Consider the following 26399-nt stretch of genomic DNA (forward strand, 5'->3'; position numbering starts at 1 on the left):
AGTTGTTCAATTAATTTATATTGTAGATAACATAGCATGTGGTGTCATATGCAAAAGATAATGTTATCAGTACCTTATAAATTATAAACAGAAGCTCACGACCAAAATGGAAAGGAACAAACCATTAGAAGATCGTAGTGTAATTAGGTATTAGTTTATCTTGACTATATAATTACACTAGTACACTCAGAGTGTATTGAGTAGGACCATTAGAGGTCGTTTCTTTTATACTGACTTTATAAAGGAACAAAGACCTCAGTTATTATGGAAGTGTGTGCTCTTAATCCTAATATAATAACAAGCACATATGTTTGATATTTATTTCTTTAATTTATCAATGGGTGAGATTTAGTTCGATGAATCAATAAACCCGATAAGTTGGGAAATGATATCACTTATAGTGTGTGTTGTTGATTATAGAAGGAAACTGTGTCCTAGAGATACTAGGTTGATAATGTCCTCAAGAGGAGCTCATAAAGATTGTCATGTTAAACCCTGCAGGTGGACTTAGTCCGACATGATAATAAGGTTGAGTGGTACTACTCTTGGACTTAGATATTAATTAAATGAGTTGTCAGTAACTCACTTAATTAGTGGACATTCGATATCTTAAACACAGGGAGACTAACACACTCATAATAAGAAGGAGCCCAAAAATGTAATTTGGGATTGGTGCGGTAGTTCAATGATAGTTCTCTAGTGGAATGAATTATCATTGATAAAATTAAGTTGTGTGTTCGGGGCGAACACGGGATGCTTAATTTTATCGGGAGACCAAAATCAATTCCTCCTCTCGGTCCCTATCGTAGCCTCTTATTTATAGAGTTCTATACCCACCTATACCCACCTTCTATACCCACCCAATAGGGGCCGGCCAAGATAGCTTGGGAACAAGCTAGGGCCGGCCTAGGTATAAAATTGGGTGGCCGGCCCTAGCTTGAACCCAAGCTAGTAGGGCCGGCCAAATTAAAAAAGAAATTTAATTTTAATTTTTATTATTATGTGGAAGATATAATTTAAAGAGAATTAAAATTAAAATATCTCTCTTGTAAAAGATCTACAAAAGATTAAAGAAAGAGATTAGATCTCTTTCCTTATTTGTAGATTGGAGAGATGTTTTATTTTCTCTTTAAAAATTATTCACATGTTGATAAAATTAAAATTATAGAAATTTCCTTTTATCAACCATGAAGAGATTTTAAAGAGAAATTTTATTTTTTAAAATTTCTGGAAACAAATTAGGAAGTTTTAATTGTTGATTAAAACTTGTCTAATTTTTTCCTTCATTGATGTGGCCGGCCATTGGTTTTAATTTGGGAAATTTTATTTTATTTTTCTCAATAAAATCATGTCAAGGAAATTGAGGAAATTTTATTGTAATTAAATTTCCTAATTTGCCTAGGCCAAGGAATATAAAAGAAGGGGTGAGGGTGCCTTCATGAGATACAACCTCTATTATTTTCTCTCCCTTTTTTGTTCCTTGGTGTGGCCGGCCATCCTCTCCCTCTCTTCCTCTTGTGGTGGCCGAACCTCTCTCCCTTCCTTGGAGCTCTTGTGGTGGCCGGATACTACTTGGAGAAGAAGAAGAAGAAGGAGAGAAAGCTAGCATCTTTTGGAGCTTGGTTAGTATTTTGGTTTTTCTCCTTGGTGAAGTTTTCCTTTTGTGGCCGAACCTTGCTTGGAGGAGAAGAAGGTGGTTGGTGGTTTCTCATTTCGGTAGATCGTTGCCCACACAACGTCCGAGGTTAGAAGAGGAATACGGTAGAAGATCAAGAGGTTTTTCTACAAGGTATAACTAGTAATTTTTATTTCCGCATCATGCTAGTTATTTATGGAAATAATACCAAATACAAGAGGCTTACGTTCTAGAATTTCGAATATGTTTTTCGATGTTGTGTTCTTTTATTTTTTCTTTTCCTTGTGATTTGATTGTTCTCTTTGGTTAACCTAAAGTTATTTTAGGAAATTAAATATTAGCTTTCTATAAAAGGTTTTGTCTAGTCGGTGGTGGTTGCTCCCATATCCAAGAAGGCCATGTGCCTCGCCACGTCAGTACTGGGAACCAATTATGAAAATTAATATTTAATGGAATTAATAACTTAAGGAGACTTGGGTCGAACGTGTAAAGTTCCGCAGGAGATCCAAGTCAAAACCTAAAAGAACAAATAGATTAAGTTTTGGATCAAACGTGTTAAGTTCCGCAGGCGATCCAAAATTTAATTTAAAAGAACACATGGTAGCTAGGAAAAGGTTCAGACCTTTGTACAAAATTTTTGTACAGTGGAACCTATAGGTTTTCCGAGTAGCAACCAACATCCAGAGGTACGCATGGTCATATAAAAAGGGAGGTTCTCTCCCTTGAGCAGGTACGCGCACATTCACACTTGTCTTCTACAGTTATTTTTTCCTTCGTACATAATTCTTCTGGGGAAAAAGTACTTGACTTGAGCATTAGAGGGTTTGTGAGGAGATTTTTTTCCCTGGTTTCTGGTCTCTAGTGTTCCGTGTGCTTGTCTGAGTGTGCACAGAGCCCAAGTACCGCTGATTTAGTCACCACTGTCCGTCAGTCCCACGTGGGGATCCGTTTTCCTGGGCAAATACGCTAGGGGTGTTCAAGTCGCCTCTCCGTCAACATCGACGACCTCTCAGTCGGCCTTTGTTTGACTCAAATTCCGGACATGATCAATTTTGACACTGTCTGTGGGAATTTCCTTCACCTGTTCTAAAACGTGACGATGGAAGAGACAAGAAGAATCAACGCCACCATGATAGCAGGAGAGTACGAACTGTTCAAGGAGGCCAAGAGGCGAGTGGCATCCAAAAAATACACCATGATGCGGATGTCTTATAGGGCATAAGAGAGGTTACATAGAAGGAGGGGGCATTTTTTTCATTAGGGATGGTTAGGGCTTTAAAGGAGGAACACGGTTGAGAGCAGAGAGTTTTTTTTTTTTTTGTGTTCTTCGGGCGGCCGCTGCGACGAGGGGGGCTTTGGGTTTTTGGGGTTCTTCGCCACCGCCGAGCACAAGGGGCTTGGTTCGTGTTTCTCCGCCTCTGCCACCAACAGGAAGGAAGGAGGCGTGGCTTGGTGGGTTCGTTTCTGGGCTTCGCCGTCGCGCCGCCACCTCTGCTCCCTCCTTCGCCACCACCCTCGAGCGCCGGCCACCGGCCACAACCCTTCTTCTTCTCCCTCCTCCTCGCGATGTCGGTCACCGGACAGTTTGCAACCACTGCTCTCCCTCTATCTCTCTTTCTTCTTTCCGTGACCAGGCCACCTTTCACGAAAAAGGGGTTGAGGCTTGAGTCTTCTCCGCCGCCGCCACAGCGCAAGGAACGCATCCTGCCACCCCCGTTCGGCGCTGCCTCGCTGGAGGCTCATACGCCGCTCCCTCTCTCTCTCGCTTCTCCGCTTTGGCCCGCCACCGCTACACTGTTCTCCCCCTCCTCCGGTCGGCAGAGGCCGCCAGCTACCTTCTCCTCTCTTCTCCACGCCAGCGCGACTAAGGGGACGACTGCACAAGAGCTCTAGTCGTCAGAGCCGCCGCCGATGCTATAGCTCGCCGCTACGTCCTTTTTCTTCCATGTAACCCTAGCCACGGGAGCTGCTGCCATCACAATAGCTACTGCCCGCGACCGCCATAACCCTTCGGGCCACTGACAGCCAAGCGCAGCCCCTGCACAGCCTCTCTCCTCGCGCTAGCATCCCATGGGTCAGCAATCCACTTGCTGGCTCAACCCTTGTTCTGATGTGGTGTCGTTGGTGTGGTGTTTCGGCCTTCGCGCTGCTACTATTGGATCCGGGAGCCATTATTATGTGTTGCGTTTCGGCCTTGGCATTGTTGTTGATATTATTTGGCCTGCGAGCTGCTACTTTATCTCGGTCTGCGCACCGATATTAGATCTCGGTCTGCGTGCCGAGGTTACAATAAATTGCAAAGTTAAAATAAATTTTAAAATATTTTTTTTAAATAAATTTTTAAAATATTTTTTAAGTTAAAATAAATTTTTAAAATATTTTTTTAGTTAAAATAAAATTTTGAAATAATTTTTTTAAAATAGAAGGATTTTTAATTTAATTTAAATTTAATTTAATTTAAATTAATTTAAATTTAAATTTAAATTTATTTTTTTATTTTATTTAGTCCTTAGTCATCTCACCCGATTTAATTTTTCAATTAGGGAATCCTATAATTTTATGAGATGAATTAGGTTCAGTTTTAGGGTTTGGTTTAATTTTGTGTTAGACAATTAATTGAAAAATATCGGGAGCAAAAACAAGATCTACACATGGTATTCATTGACTTAGAAAAAGCTTATGATAGAGTCCCAAGAGAAATTATATGGAGAATTTTAGAAAAGAGAGGTGTTAGCGTAACATATATTAAACTAATTAAGGATATGTATGAGGATGTAACGACCAGAGTAAAGACTTCAGGCGGAGTAACTGAAGCATTTCCAATAAAGATAGGGTTACATCAGGGATCAGCCCTAAGTCCCTATCTTTTTACACTAATTATGGACGAACTCACTGCGCACATTCAAGACACAGTACCGTGGTGCATGTTGTTTGCAGATGATATTATTTTGGTAGATGAGACACGTGAAGGAGTAAATGCTAAGCTAGAATCTTGGAGGGAAACACTAGAAGGGAAAGGTTTTAAGCTTAGTAGATTAAAGACAGAATATATGGAATTTAAATTTAGCAATATTAGAAGTAATGAAACAATTGTTAAGATAGGAGAGGACGAGTTGCCTGGAACCGAGAGATTTAAATATTTAGGATCATTTTTACAAAATGATGGAGGGATTGAGAGAGACGTCTTACATAGAATACAAGCAGGATGGGTGAAATGGAGGGGAGCGTCGGGTGTTTTATGTGATCGTAAAGTACCTCTTAAACTTAAAGGCAAGTTCTATAAAACCGCAGTTAGACTTGCTATGTTATATGGAGCTGAATGTTGGGCTATGACTCGAGCACATGAGCATAAGATGAGAGTTGCAGAGATGAGGATGTTAAGGTGGATGTGTGGACATACGAAGATGGACAAAATAAGGAATGAGAGCATTAGAGAGAAAGTCGGAGTTGCATCTATTGAGGACAAACTCCGAGAGACACGTTTAAGATGGTACGGACATGTACTTAGACGACCAATAAATGCTCCAGTTAGGCGATATGAAACTATGATAAACATGCATATCAAACGAGGAAGAGGGAGACCAAAAAGACTTGGTTAGCAATAATAAAATAAGATAAAATTTATTTAAATATAGATGATGATATAATAGGAGATAGAGCTCAATGGCGTAAAAGGATTCATACAGCCGACCCCACCTAGTGGGAAAAAGCTTGGTTGTTGTTGTTGTTGTTTAATTTTGTGTTAGATTTATGTTTAGCTTTGGGCTCAACAAATAGACATTCTGTGGATAAGCTTCTGGGCTATGGTGAGTCACTTGGACATCATTAGAATGACCATGCCTTCAATGTTTTTCAAATAGTCCTATCCACTGAACTTAGTACAAAACTTTGGTCTAACTAGTTAGGATCTGTAAAGGGTAGCTTCGATTAGTTCCACTTAGCCAAATGTACCAGGTCGAAGCCATATCTTCCTAGACATGCATAAACTAAGCTTTCCTAACGTACTATCATCCAAAACTTCACCAGTACCATAGGTCAAGTTAAACCTTGCCCCTTTTTACTTTAATCCTAATTAACCTGCCGGGTAGGTTAGTTTTTGTTTACCCTGTCGGGTATGTTAGTTTTGATTACCTTGTCGGGTAGATTATTTTTAGAGGTGTTAGCTATTCTGGAACCTCCCCTGAATTATTGGCCTATATTTTTAAGTTTTAGTTCTAGGTTTATGTCTGTTACTTTTATAATTATATTTGACTTGATGATAGTCTAAGTTTTGGTGAGTTTTAAAATTTTTCAATTTTGATTTTGTCGGTCTAGGTTTGTGTTTTGGTTTTTGATTTAATTTATCAGATTTTACATAGTATATTTTATCTTTGGGTATGTAATATTGGTTAATTCCTACTTGCATGGTTAACACTACAAGAAAAACGTCATTCAACAACACTCAAACGACAACGGTTTTATACCAAACCGTTGTCTTTTTGCCTTTTAACAACGGTTTTAACCAAAACCGTTGTCTTTTAGCAATTTTTTTGGCCTACGACAACGGTTTTTAAAAACCGTTGTCTATTTATGTTTTTTTAAGACTACGACAACGGTTTTTAAATGCTACAACAACAGTTTTTGAAAACTGTTGTCTATGTGCACTTTTTTTTGGGATTACGACAACAGTTTTTAAAAACCGTTGTCTTAAGTGATGTTGAATACTGGTGTTTTTTTTCCTTCGCCGTTTTTTCCCCTTCGCCAATTTTTGCCCCGCTTTTTTTCTTTCCCTCTCCCCGAAAGTTTTTTGCCGCCGCATTCCACCGTTTTATCTTCTCAATCCGTCCCTCTTTTCTCTTTTCTCACAATCTCTCGCTCACCGGAGCCGCGTAGGAGCAGCAGCAGTCCACGAGTCCATTAAGGACGCCCTCACCGGCAAGACCTCCTACATGAAATCTACTAACAGTAAGTGTCCTCTACTTCTTCCTCCTGCATCTTCTCGTCGAAAACCCTAGATACTCCTGCATCTTCTCGCCGTTTGCGGTACTCTGGGCTCGCCCTCTTCGCATTCCTCTGTATAAAGCCCCTTCTATCGTCTTCTTGCTCCACACTCTTCTTCTTCGCCTCCGCGAAGGCTCCCCGTGCCACAAATCCTGGTCGTCGAACCCTAATCCTCCTCTTATCCCGTTTCTTTCCTGATTATGCCAGACTCTTGGAGGAGCGAGACGTGATAATGGGAAAGAGAGCGGAGGAGCTCGATATCGATAATCTATTGGATGAGATTCCCCATCTTCGTCATCGTGGTGTCCTCGATAGACCCGACGGTGCCGGTTTCCGCATCGCCGATGAGTTGCCGACGTCGGTCCTCCATGGGGATGGCGGTGAGTGTATCTAGTCTGAGGGGGTTCCGAGCTCGTTAGCGGAGCGTTCGCTTCCGTTGGAGGAGACCCTCCTGCTCCAAAACCTGGGAGCAGCCTGGTATGCTTCCTTTTATTGTGTTTTTTGTGTTTTTGTTTCCATTACATGCCAAAGCGTTTCTTGCCTCAAAATACAATTACAGCTTTGCATTAACTTTCCTCAAAATACAATTACAGCTTTGCATTAACTTTCTTGCTCGTCTACTTCCACCTTCCCTTTCAGTGTATATGACAAAGACTGAACTCAAAAGTGTTGCAATATAATCTCTCGGATTCATCTCATTTGAGGCCACAACCACCAGATCACAGAAATGGGCTTCTACTTCAATTCTCACACGCTGGCCTCTTTCTTCCTGCTCTTAGCATTCCCAGCCTTCACTTATGGATGGGGAATTGTCGGCCACCAGATTATTTGCCAGATTACCCAGGATCGTTTAAGTGAGTCAGCAGCTGCAGCGGTTAAAGAACTACTCCCTGCCTACGCAGAGAACGACCTAAGCACCCTTTGCTCTTGGGCAGATACAATCAAGTTTCGATACCATTGGTCGTCGGAACTTCACTACATTGATACCCCTGATGATCTTTGCACTTATAATTACAACAGTTAGTGTTCATGCATGCTTTGATTGTGTTTATTCTAGTCCATACAATATCGTTCTAGTATTAGCAATGATATGTTGTTGGTTATGATCAGGGGATTGCAAAGATGAAGATGGTGTGAAAGGGAGGTGTGTCTCAGGTGCCATCACTAATTATACTAATCAGCTTCTCACCTATGGAAGCTCTGCCGATGAATCACAATGTAATTAATATATCAAAGATAGTTTCTATGTCCTATGTTATATTGATATCATTTCTACTTAATTCATTTCCTCTGTTTTTTTTACCTGTAATCTAGATAGTCTCACTGAAGCACTTCTATTCCTTTCTCACTTAATGGGTGACATCCATCAGGTAGAAGAGACTATTTCTTAATTGCTTTCTTCAGTTATTTGCACCAACTGATGTCGATTCGGAATTGTTTAGCCTCTTCATGTAGGATTTACTTCTGATAGAGGAGGAAATACGATCCCAGTGCGTTGGTTTAGAAGGAAATCAGAGCTCCATAAAGTAGGAATTTGGTTTATTTTTTTGAAAATCTCTTTCACCATTTTTCACACTAATTTTCATGTGCGGATATATGCTGCAATGCAGGTCTGGGATAAAGATATTATTGAGACAGCAGGAGATCGATTTTACGACAATGTTGTGGAGGAATTTCTCGACGCACTCAAACAAAACATCACTGTGAGATAATTTTCCGTGAGTTTTTTTTTTTTTTGATGTCTTTGTGTTAGTTTTGATTAAAGCTTTTAGTTGAACAACAGGGAGAGTGGTCTGATCAAGTTGTGAAATGGGAGAAATGCAGCAATAACAAGGTCGCTTGTCCTGATGTGTAAGTAGAATTTGCACTCTGTGTTCATTAGAGAAACAACCCAGTGCACAAAATTCCTCTTGTTTCCTTAAATTTGAACCAGTGATTACCAGGTCATGCGACAATAATTTTACCGTTGCACTTAAGCTATGAAATGAAAATGATAGGGGATTGCAATTCTAAGGAAGTAACTTCTTACACAGTTGGGATAGAAAACCTAACATCAATCTGACTTCTGGTGACAATTCTGTCTTGTATGATCATGACTTGCAGAGGTAATGGTTAACTGAATAACTAATAGATATCACTGATCATGGAGACTATACTCTTATGGAGACAAATTTACTTCTATTTTTCAGCTACGCACTCTTTGATGGTGATGGACATCAAGTGCCTCAAGATCTAGTGGAAAAAGTTGGTAAGGTGTTTGAAACCATTCTGGAAGAGGTAAGTTCTTTATTAACCTTATATCTGCAGTGCTGATAACTTGGAAATATTTCTCTTGTGAAATGACTGTTCAACGTTTACAGGCTAACAAACTCAGGTATGAAACAAATGAAGACATGTTTATAGCACAGGCTATTAAGCTAGTCATGGAGAGGCATTCAATATGATGCATTATTAATGAATTAAGTCTACTTTATGAGATTTCAGATTTTTTTATTATTCATAGGCATTTAGTTTAGATCAAGTGACATTTCTTTATCTTCTTCTTACAGGTGGAGTTTGAAGGATTAGGAGAATTAAGAAGCAAGGATGAAGAAGATGAAGGATTAGGAGAATTAAGAAGCAAGGATGAAGAAGATGAAGACATCTAGTTTATCTTCTTTCTTTATCTATTTGGTCCACTTCGATCCAAGTACGATGCAAACATGGCAAGGATGAAGAAGTTGAAGGATTAGGAGAATTAAGAAGCAGTGTTTTGTTACTCTTCTAGTGTTGTACTTGGTAAAAGTAGTTCAAATGATCCAACTCTTCAAAACTGGATATCAAGATTAGGATGTTGTGTTACTCTTCTAGGATTAGGATGTTGTGTTGTTCTACCTTTGTTTTAATAGTGTCGTTGTCATTTTGTTGGCTGCTTTTGAAATTTCTTCGGAATGTTGTAAATATTATTTTCGAATGTTAGAAAATTATATGTTAAATTTTATTTACAAATTTAGTATTTTGAATGATTTATAATACTAGAAAATTGTATAATAAATTTTAATATTTTTTTTATTTTTTATCAAAAAAAGACAACGGTTTTTCACTGTTGTCGTAAATAGGTTAAAACTGTTGTTGAAGACCCTGTTATTAAAGGTAGACGCTCAAAGACAACGGTGAAAAACTGTTGTCTTTGAAGGAAAAGACAACAGTTTTTCACCGTTGTAAAAACTGTTGTCTTTGTCTTCAAAGACAACGGTTAAAAACCGTTGTCTTTGAGTACCCCCTTTAACAACACAGCCTTTAACAACAGTCAGAAAGGGGCTACGACAACGGTGAAAAACCGTTGTTGTAAGGCTTTTTTCTTGTAGTGTAAGTACGCTTTTGGAACCCAAGCTTTATTTTGTTATTTATGTTGGGTTATTAGTGATTTAAACTTTTTATTTGAACCTGACTTTTAGCCAAGTCTAGTTTTATTGTAAACTGTTTTTTGACTATTTAAAATAAGATCTAAATTTTTAGATCTTGTTGTAAATTTGTCTAAAAGACTTTTTAAATTATTATTTTATGTTTTTAGTGTTAAATTTTCCTCCTCAAATGTTTGGTCTTGAGTTGGATTAGAACTTGTGATTTGTTCCTTGAGGTTTTGGTTTTCCTCAAGGAGCAATTTATTTTCATATTCTATTGTAGTTAATTTCTTATCTAAACAAGCAATGATTTAAAAAAAAAATCTTATTTAAATTAGAGTATACCTTTTCGGGACCTTCAGAAATGAGTACGGACTCGTGACTCGACTCGGGTTCGAACCCGTCTTTCGATTCGTCCTCCAATTCTACTTCGCAGGCCATCAACGCGATGTGACTCTGGTGCTTCTGATCTTCGGCCTCCGATTCTTCTGAGGACGAGTCATCCCATGTTGCTTTAAGAGCCTTCTTCTTGGTTGTCTTCGTCTTATCGCTCTTCAATTTCGAGCACTCGTTCTTATAATGATACTTCTTGTTGCACCCGAAGCAAGTCACGTTCCTTGGTTCGGTTGAGGAGTTGATCTTTTGTAGGTCCTTTTTGCTGAAGCTTTTCTTCCTCATGGTGAACATTTTCCTTACCAGGTTCACCAGGTATTCTTCGTCTTCAGAATCCTGGTCAGACTCATCTTTAAGTTCAGGCTTAGTCTTTGTCCTTTCCTTGGAAGAACCTGCAAACAAAGCAATACTTTTCTCAGATTCTGCGTTAGTATGCTCATGTAATTCAAGCTCACAAAATAATTCGTCTAATTTTAATTTAGATAATTTTTTCAAAATTTTGTAGGCATCCACGATATATACCCACAATGTATTTCATGGAAAAGCATTTAAAGCGTACCTAATTAAATCGCGATTCTCCATTTGGTGGCCTATTGCGTGGAGTCCGTTGAGGATGTCTTTGATCCTCGCATGTAGTTGACTCACCATTTCTCCTTCCTACATTTTAATATTAAATAATTTATTTAATAGAAGGTCACACTTGGTTACCTTGGCTTCGCTCGTTCCTTCGTGTAGTTCGATCAGCTTGTTCCATAATTCTTTCGCGTTTTGGTGTGGTCCTACTCGGTTCAGCTCTTCCTTCATCAGCCCACATTACAATGTGTTCAGAGCTTTGAAGTCTGTCAAAGATTTCTTTCTCATGTCCAGAGTCCACTGTTCCGGGTTCAGTGGATTTCCGGAGTTGTCGATCGGCACCTTGTAGCCTCTGGTGACGTTGAACCATTGGTCAAAGTCGGTCTTTAGGTAGACCTCCATCCTCTTCTTCCAGTACGGGAAATCGTCCCCGTTGAATAGGGGGGCGTACTGTACTGAAGCCTTTGACTTGAGACATTCTTATCCTGCACACAAACAAACAAAGAGACAAGGAATCCCAAGACTTGGTCTTGGATTAGTAGTGCGGGATTAAATTAAAAAAAAACTGATTGATGTTGCACCAATTCAGTTTAATAACTACGAGAAAATTTCAAAAAAGATAATGATATCAGTTTCGATTATAACGAAGGAAACTAAAACCCAAAAAGAAAATGGAAAAAGATTTCATCCCCTGTCTGATTGGTGGTTGCACCAAATCAGAGCGGTACCTGCTTTGATACTGTTAGGATGTATACTAAAAGCCTAGCTTTTGGTATAAACATTTATCTAGAAATAAGAATCACATTGGTCAAATGTCTACATTTATGATAAATGTAATTGTTCAATTAATTTATATTGTAGATAACATGGTGTGTGGTGTCACACACAGAAGATCATGTTATCGGTTCCTTATAAATTATAAACAGTAGCTCACGACCAAGATGGAAAGGAACAAACCATTGGAAGGTCGTAGTGTAATTAGGTATTAGTTTATCTTAATTATATAATTACACTAGTACACTTAGAGTGTATTGAGTAGGACCATTAGAGGTCGTTTCTTTTATACTGACTTTATAAAGGAACAAAGACCTCAGTTATTATGGAAGTGTGTGCTCTTAATCCCAATATAATAACAAGCACATATATTTGATATTTATTTCTTTAATTTATCAATGGGTGAGATTTAGTTCGATAAATTAATAAGCCCGATAAATTGGGAAATGATATCACTTATAGTGTGTGTTGTTGATTATAGAAGGAAACTGTGTCCTAGTGATCTAGGTTGAGAATGTCCCCAAGAGGAGCTCATAAGGATTGTCATGTTAAACCCTGCAGGTGGACTTAGTCCGACATGACGATGAAGTTGAGTGGTACTACTCTTGGAGCTAGATATTAATTAAGTGAGTTGTCAGTAACTTACTTAATTAGTGGACATTTGTTATCTTAAACACAGGGAGACTAACACACTCATAATAAGAAGGAGCCCAAAATATAATTTGTGATTGGTGCGGTAGTTCAATAATAGTTCTCTAGTGGAATGAATTATTATCGATAAAATTAAGTTGTGTATTCGGGGCGAACACGGGATGCTTAATTTTATCGGGAGACCAAAATCAATTCCTCCTCTCGGTCCCTATTGTAGCCTCTTAATTATAGAGTACTATACCCACCTATACCCACCTTCTTACCCATCCCATAGGGGCCGGCCAAGCTAGCTTGGAGACCAAGCTAGGGCCGGCCAAAGTTTGGTTCATGGGTGCTTTAAGGTGGTCGGCCCTAGCTTGGGTTCAAGCTTGGTGTGGCCGACCCAAATTAAAATAAAAAGATTTTTATTTTTAAAATTTTTCTTATGTGGATAACATAATTTAAAAGAGAGTTTAAAATTTTAAATCTTTCCTTTTATAAGATTCTGCAAAAGATTAAGAGAAGAGTTAAAATCTCTTTCCTTATTTGTAGATTAAAAGGTTGATTTTAATTTTGGTAAAAACTTTCCTTTTAAATATGTTCATGATTTAAAAGAAAGTTTAAAAATTAAAAATTCTCTTTTATTAGTTTCTACAAAAGATTAAGAAAAGATTTAATATCTTTCCTTATTTGTAGATTGAAAGGAGATTTTAATTTTTAGAGATAACTTTCCTTTTTGGAAATTATCCACATGTTTAAAAGAAAGATTTTAATTTATAAAATTTCTTTTTATTAACCAATCATGAAGGGATTAAAATTATTGGAGAAATTTTTATAAATTTCTAGAAACAAATTAGGAAGTTTTAATTTTTGTTTTAATTAAAACTCTCCTTGTTTTGGGGAAAGAGGTGGCCGGCCAAATAAATTGGAGAAGAGAAAATTATTTTTAATTAAATAAATTTTCCTTTTCAGGGCAAAAGAATTAAGAAAGTTTTTATTTAAATTTCCTTATTTGTCAAGACCAAGGATTATAAAAGAGGGGGTAGAGGAAGCTTCATGGTGAACAACTCTATTCTTTTTCTTCCTCTCTTTTCTTCCTTGGTGTGGCCGACCCCTAGAGGTTCCCCTTCTCCTTCTCTCTTCTCCTTCTTGTGGCCGAGACTTCATCATCTCTTGGAGGCATAGAAGTGGCCGGATCTAGCTTGGAGAAAAGGAGAGAAAGGAGTCTTGTTTCATGCATCCCTTGGAGCTTGGTTGGTGGAAAAAGATCTTCATCTTTTGGAAGCATTGTGCTTGGCCGAAACTTGAAGAAAGGAGAAGAAGGTGCTTTGGTGGTTTCTCATCTCGGAAGATCGTTGCCCACACAACGTCCGAGGTCAGAAGAGGAATACAGTAGAAGATCAAGAGCTTTGTCTAAAAGGTATAACTAATATTTTTCCTTTCCGCATCATACTACTTATTTTTGGAAATAATACCAAATACAAGAGGCATGCGATTCTAGTATTTTGAATTTGTTTTCGATGTTGTGTTCTTTTGTTTTTTTTCTTCTTTTCCTTGTGATTTGATTGTTCTTTTCGGTTGACCTAAAGTTATTTAAGGAAATTAAATATTAACTTTCCTTAAAAGGCTTTGTCTAGTCGGTGGTGGTTGTTCCCATATCCAAGAAGGTCATGTGCCTCGCCACGTCAGTACTGGAAGCCAATTTTGGAAATTAATACTTAATGAAATTAATAACCTAGGTGATTTGGATCGAACGTGTTAAGTTCCGCAGGAGATCCGAGTCTAAACCTAAAAGAACAAATAGATTAAACTTTGGATCAAACGTGTTAAGTTCCGCAGGGGATCCAAGTTTAATTTAAAAGAACACATGGTAGCTAGGAAAAGGTTCAGACCTTTGTACAAAATTTTTGTACAGTGGAACCATTAGGTTTTCCGAGTAGCAACCAACAGATACCACTTGTTGGATCGATGAATTCGCTAGAGGGGGTGAATAACGATTAAAAAATATCGTAAAAACTTGAGTCGAGTGCACAGTGGAAGAATAAAATGAATAATGCTAACAAGAGTCATTTTACTTGGTTCGGAGCCTTTGTCGACTCCTACTTCAATGTTCGCACTCGTTGAGTACTTTCGTTGGGCAATCCACTAGCAATTCATAAAATATTACAATAGTAAAGTACAGAAATGCTAGTAAGTTAAATACCGACAATAATTAGTAACAAGGAAATAACATGTTGTTGAAGAAGCCTTGCAGCGTCGCAGGAGCACAACAGAGGAAGCAATGGAAGATCTTGTTGTGAGTACTTTGCTCCAGGGCTGAGCCTCCTTATATAGGAGGCTCCGCACCCCCGAATCCCTTCCGGGCGCCTGAAATGTGACGTAACCTGGCCAATTAGGAAGCTCCACGTGACGAAGCGATAAGGGGATAGAATTTGCATTCCGAGCGCTCGGACTCCTTATGAGCGCTCGAACTCCGGGCGCCTGAGTCCTTCCGGGCGCCTGGACCTCCGGGCACCCGGATCCCTTCTGGGCGCCTGGACCTCCGGGCACCCGGATCCCTTCTGGGCGCTCGGACCCTTGTTTTCTAGCAATCTCCTTCCTGAAAGAAAACGTTAGTCCGAGGCAAATGCAAATTATACTACCCTGCAAAACAAAGTGTTAGCACAGTTAAAAGAATAGAGTAGTAATTAGATTTCGTCTCCTCGAGACCGGAATCTAGTCACGATTTCATGCAACTTAGATTTCCGAAATGGATCTAAGTTGGATCGACGCCTAAGTTCCCTTCCTGGGAATGCGTCCTCACAGTCACTTCCCTCAAGTGACTTACCTCAACTTACTTGCTAGACGTTCGGTCAGCCTGTCGACCAGTCTGGACTTAGTGCCAGCTATCCGGTTAGCCCGTAGACCTAGCTGGACTTTGTGCCAGACGTTCAGTTAGTTCTTCGACCCGTCTGGACTTCGTGCCAGCTATCCGGTCGGCCCGTCGACCTAGCTGGGCTTCGTGCCAGACATCCGGTCTGCCCGTCGACCTGTCTAGGCTTCTCCTGCACACTTGGTCAAAGTGTTAGATCACAAAGAAACTAACTTAACCTACTTTGTCATTCATCAAAACTAAATTATACCGTTAGTGCTAACCACACCAACAGCTTGGATCACCCTTGGAGTGCTAATTACCTCCAACCCTATTGTGTTGTGGGTGTTATTCTTTATAACAGTAGTTGTTTGATAGCAAGATCAAGGCTCGGAGATGAGCACTACAGGCATATGAGCAAAAACCCCGGTCGGGTAAGCCTGACTTGGATTAAGCTTTCAACGAGGCACTTCGGAAGTCTTCAAGTCGCAAATGTAGGACTTAGTTAAGTCCTACTACAAGCCTCAAGCCAAGCTCTTTAACCCTGGCCATCTTAGCCAGGGCGGGCAAAGATCCAAAAAGATCTTTCACATAAGGCTCTTTTGGCTTGTGGCATAATGCGCTATACCTCACTTACACACACGAATCTAGCCCAAGGAAAGTAGGAAACCTCCTAGGGAGAGCAAGTACTAATGAGCAATAAAACAAACTTTTATAAATAGGAAATGAGATAATATATGTGCCAGACAAAGAAGTCATTTGAATTCAGAAAAAAATATCATCGGATATTTCTCTAATGATCCAATGATGATCCAGGTGAAGGCGCTGGAATTTCATTCTGTTTAAATTTCCTTGTACAAAAAATTGTACAAGTACAGAACTATTCCTAGCAACCCGCATGCTCGATCAGACATGTGTTTGATCAATCAAGCAAGTTCTTGATTGATCAAAGCACACCTTGATCGAAGTACAAGATCGCTAGCCTCTTGTGTTTATATTCAAAATCGATATGAAAAAAACAAAACTAATTACACAGCGGAATTAAAGAACTAGTTGTACCTTTCTTCGTAGCTAAAGACTGTTGGTGCGGGTAGCACAAACGGTCTAACCCAGGTTTTGATGAATGACAAATAGGTTAAGTTAGTTGTGTTGTTGTCTGACACTTTGATCAAGTGTGCAGGAAAAGTCCAGCTAGGTCGACGGGCTGACCGGATAGCTGGCGAGAAGTCCAAGCGGGTCGACGGGCTGACCGGACGCTTGGCGAGAAGTCCAGCTAGGTCGACGGGCTGACCGGATAGCTGGCGAGAAGTCCAAGCGGGTCGACGGGCTGACCGGACGCTTGGCAAGAAGTCCAGACGGGTCGACGGGCTGACCGGACGTCTGGCAGGTAAGTAAGGTAAGTCACTGGAGGGGAGTGACTGCGAGGACGCGTTCCCGGGAAGGGAACATTAGGCGTCGATCCGGCTTAGATCCATTTCGGATATCTAAGTCGAGATCGTGACTAGATTCCGGTCTCGGAAAGACGGAATCTAAGTCATACTTTGCTTATCGATAAAACTGTGCTAACATTCTTTGCTGCAGGGTACATTTGCCTCGGACTAACCTTTTCTTGCAGGAGAAGGACTTTCTGGAGAAGAGGGGTCCGGGCGCCCGGAGGTCCGGGCGCCCGGAAGGGATCCAGGCGCCCGGAGGCAAATTTTATCCCCAGGACGACGTTGACACTTGGAGCATGCTGGTTGGGAGTGTTACGTCACACTCCAGGCGCCCGGAAGGGATCCAGGCGCCCGGAGCAGCATATAAAAGAAGCCCCAGGCAGGAGCTTCAATACATCAGTCTTCTGAGAACTCTGAATCCAATCACTCTGCTGCTCTGCGCTCCAACGACGCTCACAAAGCTCTGACGACTCACTCCGGCTCTCCTTCTTAATTTATTGTTTGTCGGTTAGCTTTGTTTTCCTTCTTTTCATTAGCAATATTTGTACGTAAATTGTAATTATCCGAATTGCTAGTGAATTGCCCAACGAAAGTACTCAAGGAGTACGGGCCTTCGAGTAGGAGTCGTCACAGGCTCCGAACGAAGTAAAAATCAACAGTGTTCATCTCTTTACTTCTTTACATTTCCGCTGCGTTTTAACTCGAGATTTTCGAATCGATATTCACCCCCCCCTCTATCGAATCCAACGGTCTTACAAAGACCTCTTGATCTTGTGTCATATTCCTCTCCTCTTCTTGGACGTCGTGTGGGAGACGATCTACCAAGACAATACCACCCTCCTTCTCTTTCTCGGTTTCCAAACCACCGGCTACAAAAGGAGGCTCTATGATGGCCACCTTCTAATCTTCTTCCTTCTCTTCTTCTTCCTCTTCTCTAATCCCCCGACCACTAAGTAGGAGGGAGCGCCGACCACCAAGGAGGAGGGGGCACCGACCACCAAGGAGGAGGGGCGCCGGCCACCAAGGATAAGGGGCGTCAACCACCAAAGATAAAGGGGTCGCTGGCCATAGTAAAGGAGAAGGGGAGGGGCGCCGACCCTAAGTGAGGAGGAAAGGGAGGGGCGTCGGCCACAAGGAGGAGAAGAGAGAAAATTATTATTATGTTTTTAGGAACCACCACCTACTCTTTTTTATAAGCTTGTCGTCGGTTATAAAGAAAGAAAATTTAACAGAATTTTGTTTATAAAAAATCTTTATTTTTTTTTGTAAAACTAATTCTGTTTAGAAAAAAAATCTCCTTTTCTATAACCTTGTTAAACCAAACTAAGTTAAGTTAAACCAAACCAAGTTAATTTAAACCAAACCAAGGTAAGTTAAAACAAACCAAGTTAAGTTAAACCAAACCAAATTAATTTAAACCAAATTATGGATGGGTGGATGCGAGACTTTATAGAGGCTACAACAGGGACCTAGAAGAGGAATTGGTTTAGGCCTCCTAATGGGCTTGGGCTTCCTGTGTTCAGTCTGATCACCCAACCTAAGTCCATCAATAATAATGCATACCACTAAAGGGTTATTATTGAACTACCGCACCAATCCCATATTACAATATGAGCTCCTTCTTATCATGAGTGTGTTAATCTCCATGTGTTTAAGATATCGTATGCCCGTTAATTAATTGAGTTACTGACAATCCAATTAATTAACATCTGATTCCAAGAGTAGTACCACTCAACTTTATTATCATGTCAGACTAAGTCCACCTGCAGGATTTACATGATAATCCTTATGAACTCCTCAAGAGGACATCATCAACTTAAATAATTAGGACACAGTTCCCTTCTATAATCAACAACACACCATATAAATAATATTATCTCATAACTTATTAGGTCTATTGATTTAACGAATAAATCTCACTCATTGATAAGTTAAAGAAATAAATACTAAGTATACGTGCTTGTTATTATATAGAGATTAAGAGGACGCATATCCATAATAACAGAGGTTCTGTTCTTTTATGTAGTTAATATAAATCGAACAACCTCAAATGGTCCTACTCAATACACACATAGTGCACTAGTGTAATTTTATAGTCAAGACAGACTAATATCAAATTACACTACAACCGTTCCAACGGTTTGTCCCAATCCATCTTGGTTGTGAGCTACTATTTATAATTTATAAGGAACCGATAGCATGATCTTCTGTGTGGCACCACACACCATGTTATCTACACTATAAATTAAATGGACAACTGCATTATATATAAATATAAAATGCAGACATTTGACCAAAGTGATTCTCATTTCAAAATATTTCAAAACAGATGTTAATACAAAAGCTAGGTTTATAGTATACATCCCAACACCAGAAAATCCTTGGGAGGATCAGACGACAGGTATCCTCCCTCTTGAAGTTGTTGGACTGCTCCTACTGCTTCATAGGCCAGTGATCGGATGAAGTGATCTCCTACTTGAGAGCCAAACTCCAGAGAATGCAGGTACTTTGCCCGATCGGTCAAACGACGCTCATTCTCCCCCGCCTTATAAGTCTCCAAGGCCTCGGTTGACTGAGACAAGGCAGATCAAGCTTGAGGCAGGTCCGCCTGTAAGGAGCCTAGCTCTACAACTTGAGATTCCAGATCCCTTTTATGGTCTATGAGGAGCGCACCCTTAAAGTCAAGTTTCTTGGTCAAGCGATCCATCTCTTACTTGTGCATGAGCCTGAAGTCCTCTAAGGCTACAGTTTGTTGGACCAGCTCTGACTGTGCCTTCTCCTTGAGGGTTAGCTCCTCTTGATACTTAGCCTCAGATGACTGGTGGAGGTCTTTCAATCTCTTCTTATCATCCTGTGACCGGTCAGGTCCAGTAGGGCTTGGCCTAGGTTCTGTTTGTAGGATGCATTTACCTTTCTTAAGGTCTCCACCTCTGCCTTTAGCTGGGATATGACTGAAGAAGGGTCAGAAAGTTGGGACTCCAGGTCGACAGTACGATCCTTTAAGATCTTATTTAGCCGATGTATATACGAGAAAGTCTGACTTAATTGTATCGACTTGAAAAAAAAGTCTATTCATATAAATAGGCAATCAGAATAGGAAAAAAGGAGCAATAAGAGAAAGCGAATGCTTACCACGGTGACACCTTCGGAGAAACGGTCCACCTGAGGTGGCAGTGGGAGGGTATCCATTCACTGCATACCTTCCTGCCAATGAGTCGCTAGTTGTCCCCGAGTAGGATACAGCTAGCCTGGGCAACGAGGTTGCGACGTAATCCCCACTCTGAGGGCTTAGTAGCACGGAAATGAAAATGTCGGGATTGAGATGATCCAGGAGTGGTCCCACTGGGGCTAGGTTAAGTAGAAGTAGACGGTCGAGGGGAAGAAGGCCTGGTCGGGGCGATTGGGGAGGAGCGTCCCTCCGAATCAATCTCTTCTTTAACGATCGGAGCCTTCCCCCGATTGGTTCCTGGTCGGGATTCTGGAGGAATAATAGGGTTGCTCGGGAGTTGTGGATCGGGGACGAAAGATGATGTTGTCCGGAGCAGGGAGGTCGTAGCATGCGCCTCGGTTACCAGACAGGATTCAGCAGGTCTACGCCTTATTCGACGCGAGAGTGGTTGTTCGTCTGAGTTGAACCCCCTCTTTCGGAGTTCGGGGGCAATGAGCGGGAGGAGCATGATGAGTCCACCTCGTAAGCTCTGGAATAAAGTGTGCGGGAAGCGTCGCCTGAGGGGCAGCAGAACGAGGGACAGTAGTGGTAGTCATCCCGAGAGTGGCTGGAGTGGAGTGTGGAAGGCCCCACCTACCCAAGATTAGGATTTTCACAAAACATCAAAATTGGAGAGAAGCCTTGATCCAACCAATCTCTTTTAAATGATTAATTAATTATAGGCCAAAAAAACATAAATTCATATGTGATTCATGCTAAATATCCATGATTTGCAATGAATTTTGTCGAACAATGACAAACTTTGTGATGAAATTCGTGGATCCAAAGAGGCATTTCATTAAAAAGGTTTAAAATGATATTTTAGTTGATTAAACAATATTCTTTTTTATCGATAAATGTGTAAATGTATATATACGGGGAAAAATATATAAGGATGTCCTGAGTGTTTAATTAAGCCCGATAAAACACCAGATCCAGGAAATTACAGCCAAAGACTGATACACATGCACCTATACTCTCCTGAATATACTCTCTACATCAAACTACACCTACTCAAACAACCAACTATTCCTCGCCAACCAAACATAATGTAACATAGAAAAAACAACAAGGTGTCGAGCCTTGATCAAAACTCTAGTCCCACGATAGGATTGTTTGAAGACTTATAGCATCTTTTGTAGGTGGGCATTCTATGTTTCATGTGTAACCACTCTAGGATCCATCTCCACAACTTAGTAACAGGGGCAGCCAAAGAAGATGTACTTGTGCATCTCCTCCTGATCTCCGCATAAGATGCAAATCCTATCCTCGAAGTACTCATGTCTGGCCCTCATGGGTAATCTCCCATGCGTCACCATCTAGCTGAATCTCATCGTGTGACTTGGCTATAGATAGCTCTTCCAGGCTGTGTTAATCCAAAGCTTCCTTGGATTTGACCGTCGAAAGAAATCATAAGCACTACCAACCCGGCCAATCTCTCCATCAAACCAAGAGGTCATCATTTGAACAACAACCTTTGAAGCCCTAGTAGCAACCCATAACTGATCATGTATCTGTAGTAGTCTCTTGATCAAAGACGAGTCAGTACGTCTCAGCTATCATATCCATAAGTCACAAAGTTACAATCAAAAGACAATCAACTGAGTGACCCAAGTCATTCAATCAACTAAGCTCAAAGAAAATATTTTTGTGTTTAGGTTAGTCAACTAGAAGCTAGCCAACTAACTCATGTCTAGTCTACTCCAATGAATTGACAATATAATCTTGTCAACTTACATAGGTTATGAAGTTCTTCTTAACCAACTTAACTTATGAGCAAGTCATGTTAAGGTCTAGTACCTTTATTGTTAACAGAAACCTCTAGTTTGAACTAATGTTTAATCATTCCATTGGTTGAGTCTCGGAAGTCAATCTCTAGCTCCCCACAAGCAAAATCATAAGTTTTGTTGATGTCTTATAACTAGCAAGCCATTGATTGGGCATCAATAAAAGAAATAACTCTAGGTAATTGAACTCTCTAAATAGGTTATCTTACATTAATATACCATCAACCCAAAATATAACTTGATAAAACAATATAAGATTCACATGGTCAAAACATACATAAGTCTTCGAGCTTAATATTCTCTCATCACTAAGAGTAGCTCTACACAAGTGCACTCATCTCCGAGTTCATATCAAGTCACCACAAAATGTCACATGTACAATAATTTTTTTTAAAAAAAAGTTACCTACATACATACATTTATAATTGTCAAATCATAATTACTAACTCAACTAAGTTAATGGTATAGAATGAAAGATAGGTTTCATTTAAAAACCTACTTTCACTGGACAAGTAAAAACAAATCCTTAATTTAGGATCTTAACAATCAAGCCCACTCGTCGCCTTTGACAATATCACATAACAAGTTATATCGATCATCAAAATATCCAAGTGAGGATCATGTAACTGTTAGACATTGAGGAAATGAAGGGGTAGTGTTTCCCCTTCATCTCCCTCTTTACTGCATAACGTCAAGGAGACGAAGGAGTGTTGTTTCCCTTTCGTCTTCCTTAACCTTCTTATAAAAGGAGCGTCCAAGCAATGAGAAAAGGGGAAGCAAGCGAAGCGAAGGTGACCAGTAGAGGGTTTGTGAGGTGATCAGAGAGCCAAAAGCAGAACATCTGGGATTTGGTTCGTGAATCTTGAAATGCTTTCCGATTGCCCGTGATCGCTTCCGACAGCAACAACGTCTTCGTCGATCAGCGTTTTCATCTAGAATTTCTTTGGGAAATCATTGTGAGTGGTTATTGCTTTGATTTCGTTTTCATTTTATGCTCTCAAAAATACTACAATGGTATCAGAGCAAGTTTTGAAAGTATGTAAATCCCTGCGGCTAAGAAATCGTGATCGGTCATAGAGAAATCGTGAAGTTATGATTTCTGGGATCTCTGCCAGATCCCGTTTCTGCGATTTCCATTCGAAATCGCGTAGTCCTCGGTGGCATAGAGTCGCGACAAAGGAGTGATAGCGACCGTGTTTTTAATACCGGTGAAAATCGGCGTGAGAAAGCCTCGCATTTTTCTGTTGTCGATGCCGCCACGAAGAAGATGAACAATTCATTTTTTTGTTTTAATAGATTACTCAATCGATTCATGCATTTTGAATCGATTGAGAAGGAAATTGAATCAATTAAGTTCACCACATAATGACTTAATCGATTTATCAATTGATTGAATGAGATGCACAGTGAATGAATTGATTGAAGAGAAATTCAGAAAACGCGAACAGTACACTGAATCGATTTATGAATCGATTAAAGAGTGAAGATGAAAAAAAATGGCATCAACAGTAGTTTTTTTAACGAAGCACAGTGACTACATGTTTGTTTTTTTTTCTTTTTCTCTTCACGTATATTATATACAGTGGATGTTTAAATTTTAATCAAATATATTTATTAATTAATTAAATGCATATAGAAATATAGTATTAATTAATAAATAAATATTTAATTAATCTATGATTCAATTAACTGAAAATTATACCAGACCAACTTGTCTAATCAAACCCAGGTCTGATTTAAATCATTAATTGATTTAAGTAGACTAAATTAATTGGGGTGATATTGATTATAGAAGTTGGGTTGATCAAATATGACCAGATTAGTTCTGTTGTATCAGATTTGATCAAAAAGATTAGATTTGTTCTAATGAGTTAGATTTAATCCAATGAGCAATTGGACGAATCAAACGGACCTAAGTTTGATAAAAAAAAGTCTAAGATTGACTCAAATGAGCTTAAACAATAACAGAACATAGGTCAGAAATCCCTGTCCAATTAGATTAGTTCTAATGAAGACAATAGACTAAACTTAAGATCCGGACTCCGGTCTAATGGGTCAGTCGACTTAAACTCCTAAAAATCGAGAAGATTTGTTTTTCTTGATTTATAATGATGATTTTATGCCTGTATAAATTGAATTAAACTAGTTTTGTAATGGTTAGTCGGTTTTGTACTGACTTATTTAAATTTAATTTTTCAGATGACACAGACTATTACCACATTGACTCGTCGTGAAGTGCGACGAAATCAGCTCCGAGAGGAGATTCAGGAGATAGAGTATAAGTCTATTTATGGAGTCGACAGACATGTTAGAAGGCTTAATAGACTATTCTGGAAACTTGAGCAAGAAGAGTTTCCAGTCCTGGACAGTTATAGGATCTGGACATTGATGCATTCATTGCTAGAGTATCTTAGGGTGATAGCAGATTATGTATAGGGATGTCATCAAGGACGCGTCACATATTCAGAATTGTGTGAGGAACTACTTCAATATATGGGTGAAGAAGAGCCTGAAGAGTCCGAAGAGGACCAGGAAATGTTCGAGGAAGATCCAGAAATGAATCTGATGAAGAATCCTGAAGCTGCCCTATCTGAGATTATCCCAAATGAGTTCAGGTTAATAGGGATAATGTTGGCCACTGCACTAGCATTTGTCCTAGTGGGAGCGGTATTGGCCTATCTAATTTATTAGTATTCTGTTTACTATCGTTATATACGAACAATATTAGCCCATTTAGTTTTTGAGTCATGTAATAATTTCTGTCGTTATGTATGAACAGAATTATATAATGAAAAGTTATGTTATATGTTGACTAACTTGCTCATGATTAGTTCATGTGAATATGCTTAGTTCATATCCATATGATTAGTTCATATGAAAAATGATTAGTTCATTTTAATAATGATTCGTTCATTAGATGGGATATGTGTAATATGATTGATTAATGTTGATTAGATTAGAACATACAAATGATGAGTAGAAACAATGTTATCACTTGATTTTGTAAACTAATTCTAATTTACACTGAGTCAATAATTAATTGCACATATATGAATTACACTAAAATAATAAATAATGTGTTTATTTATGTAGATCATGGCAACTAAAAACATCATAGCTGAACTCAATAAGGGTGAGAAATTATATGGGGATAACTACAAAATCTGACATCTCAAGATACAATATGTTCTTGAGGAACAAGGAGTTCTAGAGGTTGTAAATCAAATCATGGAAGAACCAGCTGATGGTTCTACAGCACAACACAGACGTGACCTTGATGCCTATAAGGCATGGAAAAGGAAAGACTCCATTGCTAAGGGTATATTGATTAGTTCAATGGTGGATGACTTGGTATTTGAGTATGAGCCATTACCATTGGCTCATGCTATCTGAGTAGCCCTTAAAGAGAAGTACAGTGGAGTAAGTCTCAGTAAGCTCCGTCAACTAACAATTAAGTTTGGTAGCTGTAAAAAATACTCGAATGTTACCATGGCCCAACATCTCAGGGAGATGGGTAACATGATTTGAGAGCTTAAGACTATTGGTCATGCGTTGACCGATGAACAACAGGTTCAAGTAGTTATCCGTTCCCTTCCTGATTCTTGGGAAACGATGAAACAGAATCTGACCCACAGTGAAAGTATCAAGATTTTCACCAATGTCTCACGCCATGTTGAACTTGAGGCGGAGAGGATTGAATCTGCAAGGATTTCTGGTCAAGCTTTTGTAGCTGAAGGTTCTGGTTCCAAGAATAAGAAAAGATGGTTTAAGAAAGGAAAGGAGGTTAGTGCTGTTGCTGTTAAAAACCAAATCAAGAAGAAAGGAAAGAGATATGGACAAAGACCTATGAGCAAGTTGACCTATTTCAACTGTGGCAAGAAGGGTCATTTGCTCGGGATTGTACTGAGCCTAAAAAGGTAGATCCATTGTTATCTTCTTTCTACGAGCAATATGTTGCAAGTACAGTGTTGTTAGCTGATTCGTATCCTTTGTGAATTGTGGATTCAGGAGCAAAGAACCACGTAGCACGTGATCGAGCTACATATGTGGAGTACCGTCAGGTATTAGTTGGCAACAAGTGGATATATGTAGGAAACAATGCAAGAATTGAAGTCAAAGGAATTGACACTTGCAAGCTCAACTTACGTGGTGGACGCACCTTGTTTCTACATGATGTCCTGTATGCTCCTGAGATTCGACAGAATCTGATTTTAGTCATTTGTCTTCTTGATTTAGGTTATAATGTAAATTTTTATAGTCGTTGTGTGGAACTTTGAATTAACTCTGTGTTAATTGGGAATGGTTATCTAACAAATGATTTTATGGTTCTTGATGTAGAACCAAATTATAATGATGGTTGTTTTCCAAACATTGCTCTTACTAGTAATGCTGATGTTAATGATGAAATTTGGCATGCTAGGCTATGACATATAGGACAAGAACGAATGAATAGATTAGCTAAGGAGGGTCTTTTAGGCACTCATGTTAAGCATTGTCTATATGTGAGCATTGTCTTGCTGGAAAGACGACAAGAAAACCATTTGGTAAGGCTATTAGGGCTGAATCACCATTGCAATTAATTCATTCGGATATTTGTGGTCCAATGAATATGAAGGCTAGAAATGGGAGTTCTTATTTCATTACATTTATTGATGACTTCACACGTTTTGATCATGTGTATTTGATTTCTCACAAATCTGAAGCATTAGATTGCTTTATTCGTTACTTGAACGAAGTTGAGAATCTATTGG

The 26399-nt window shown here is 39.4% G+C and overlaps 2 protein-coding genes across 2 annotated transcripts; both read left to right on the forward strand.

Annotated features, from left to right (window-relative positions):
• Positions 1-7154: 7154 nt before the first annotated feature.
• LOC122039876 (endonuclease 2-like) lies at positions 7155-7911 on the forward strand. The gene is made up of 2 exons (XM_042599298.1): positions 7155-7635; positions 7728-7911. Exons 1-2 carry the CDS (start codon positions 7344-7346, stop codon positions 7751-7753), a joined length of 318 nt encoding a protein of 105 aa, XP_042455232.1. The 5' UTR covers positions 7155-7343; the 3' UTR covers positions 7754-7911.
• A 309-nt stretch (positions 7912-8220) lies between these two features.
• On the forward strand, positions 8221-9204 carry LOC122043893. Its single transcript, XM_042604457.1, has 4 exons — positions 8221-8319; positions 8400-8467; positions 8806-8893; positions 8977-9204. The coding sequence occupies exons 1-4, from the start codon at positions 8221-8223 to the stop codon at positions 9058-9060; spliced, it is 339 nt and encodes a 112-aa protein (XP_042460391.1). The 3' UTR covers positions 9061-9204.
• Positions 9205-26399: the final 17195 nt, after the last annotated feature.

The sequence above is a fragment of the Zingiber officinale genome, chromosome 2A (assembly GCF_018446385.1).
Source record: "Zingiber officinale cultivar Zhangliang chromosome 2A, Zo_v1.1, whole genome shotgun sequence".
In the NCBI taxonomy this organism is placed as follows: domain Eukaryota; kingdom Viridiplantae; phylum Streptophyta; class Magnoliopsida; order Zingiberales; family Zingiberaceae; genus Zingiber; species Zingiber officinale.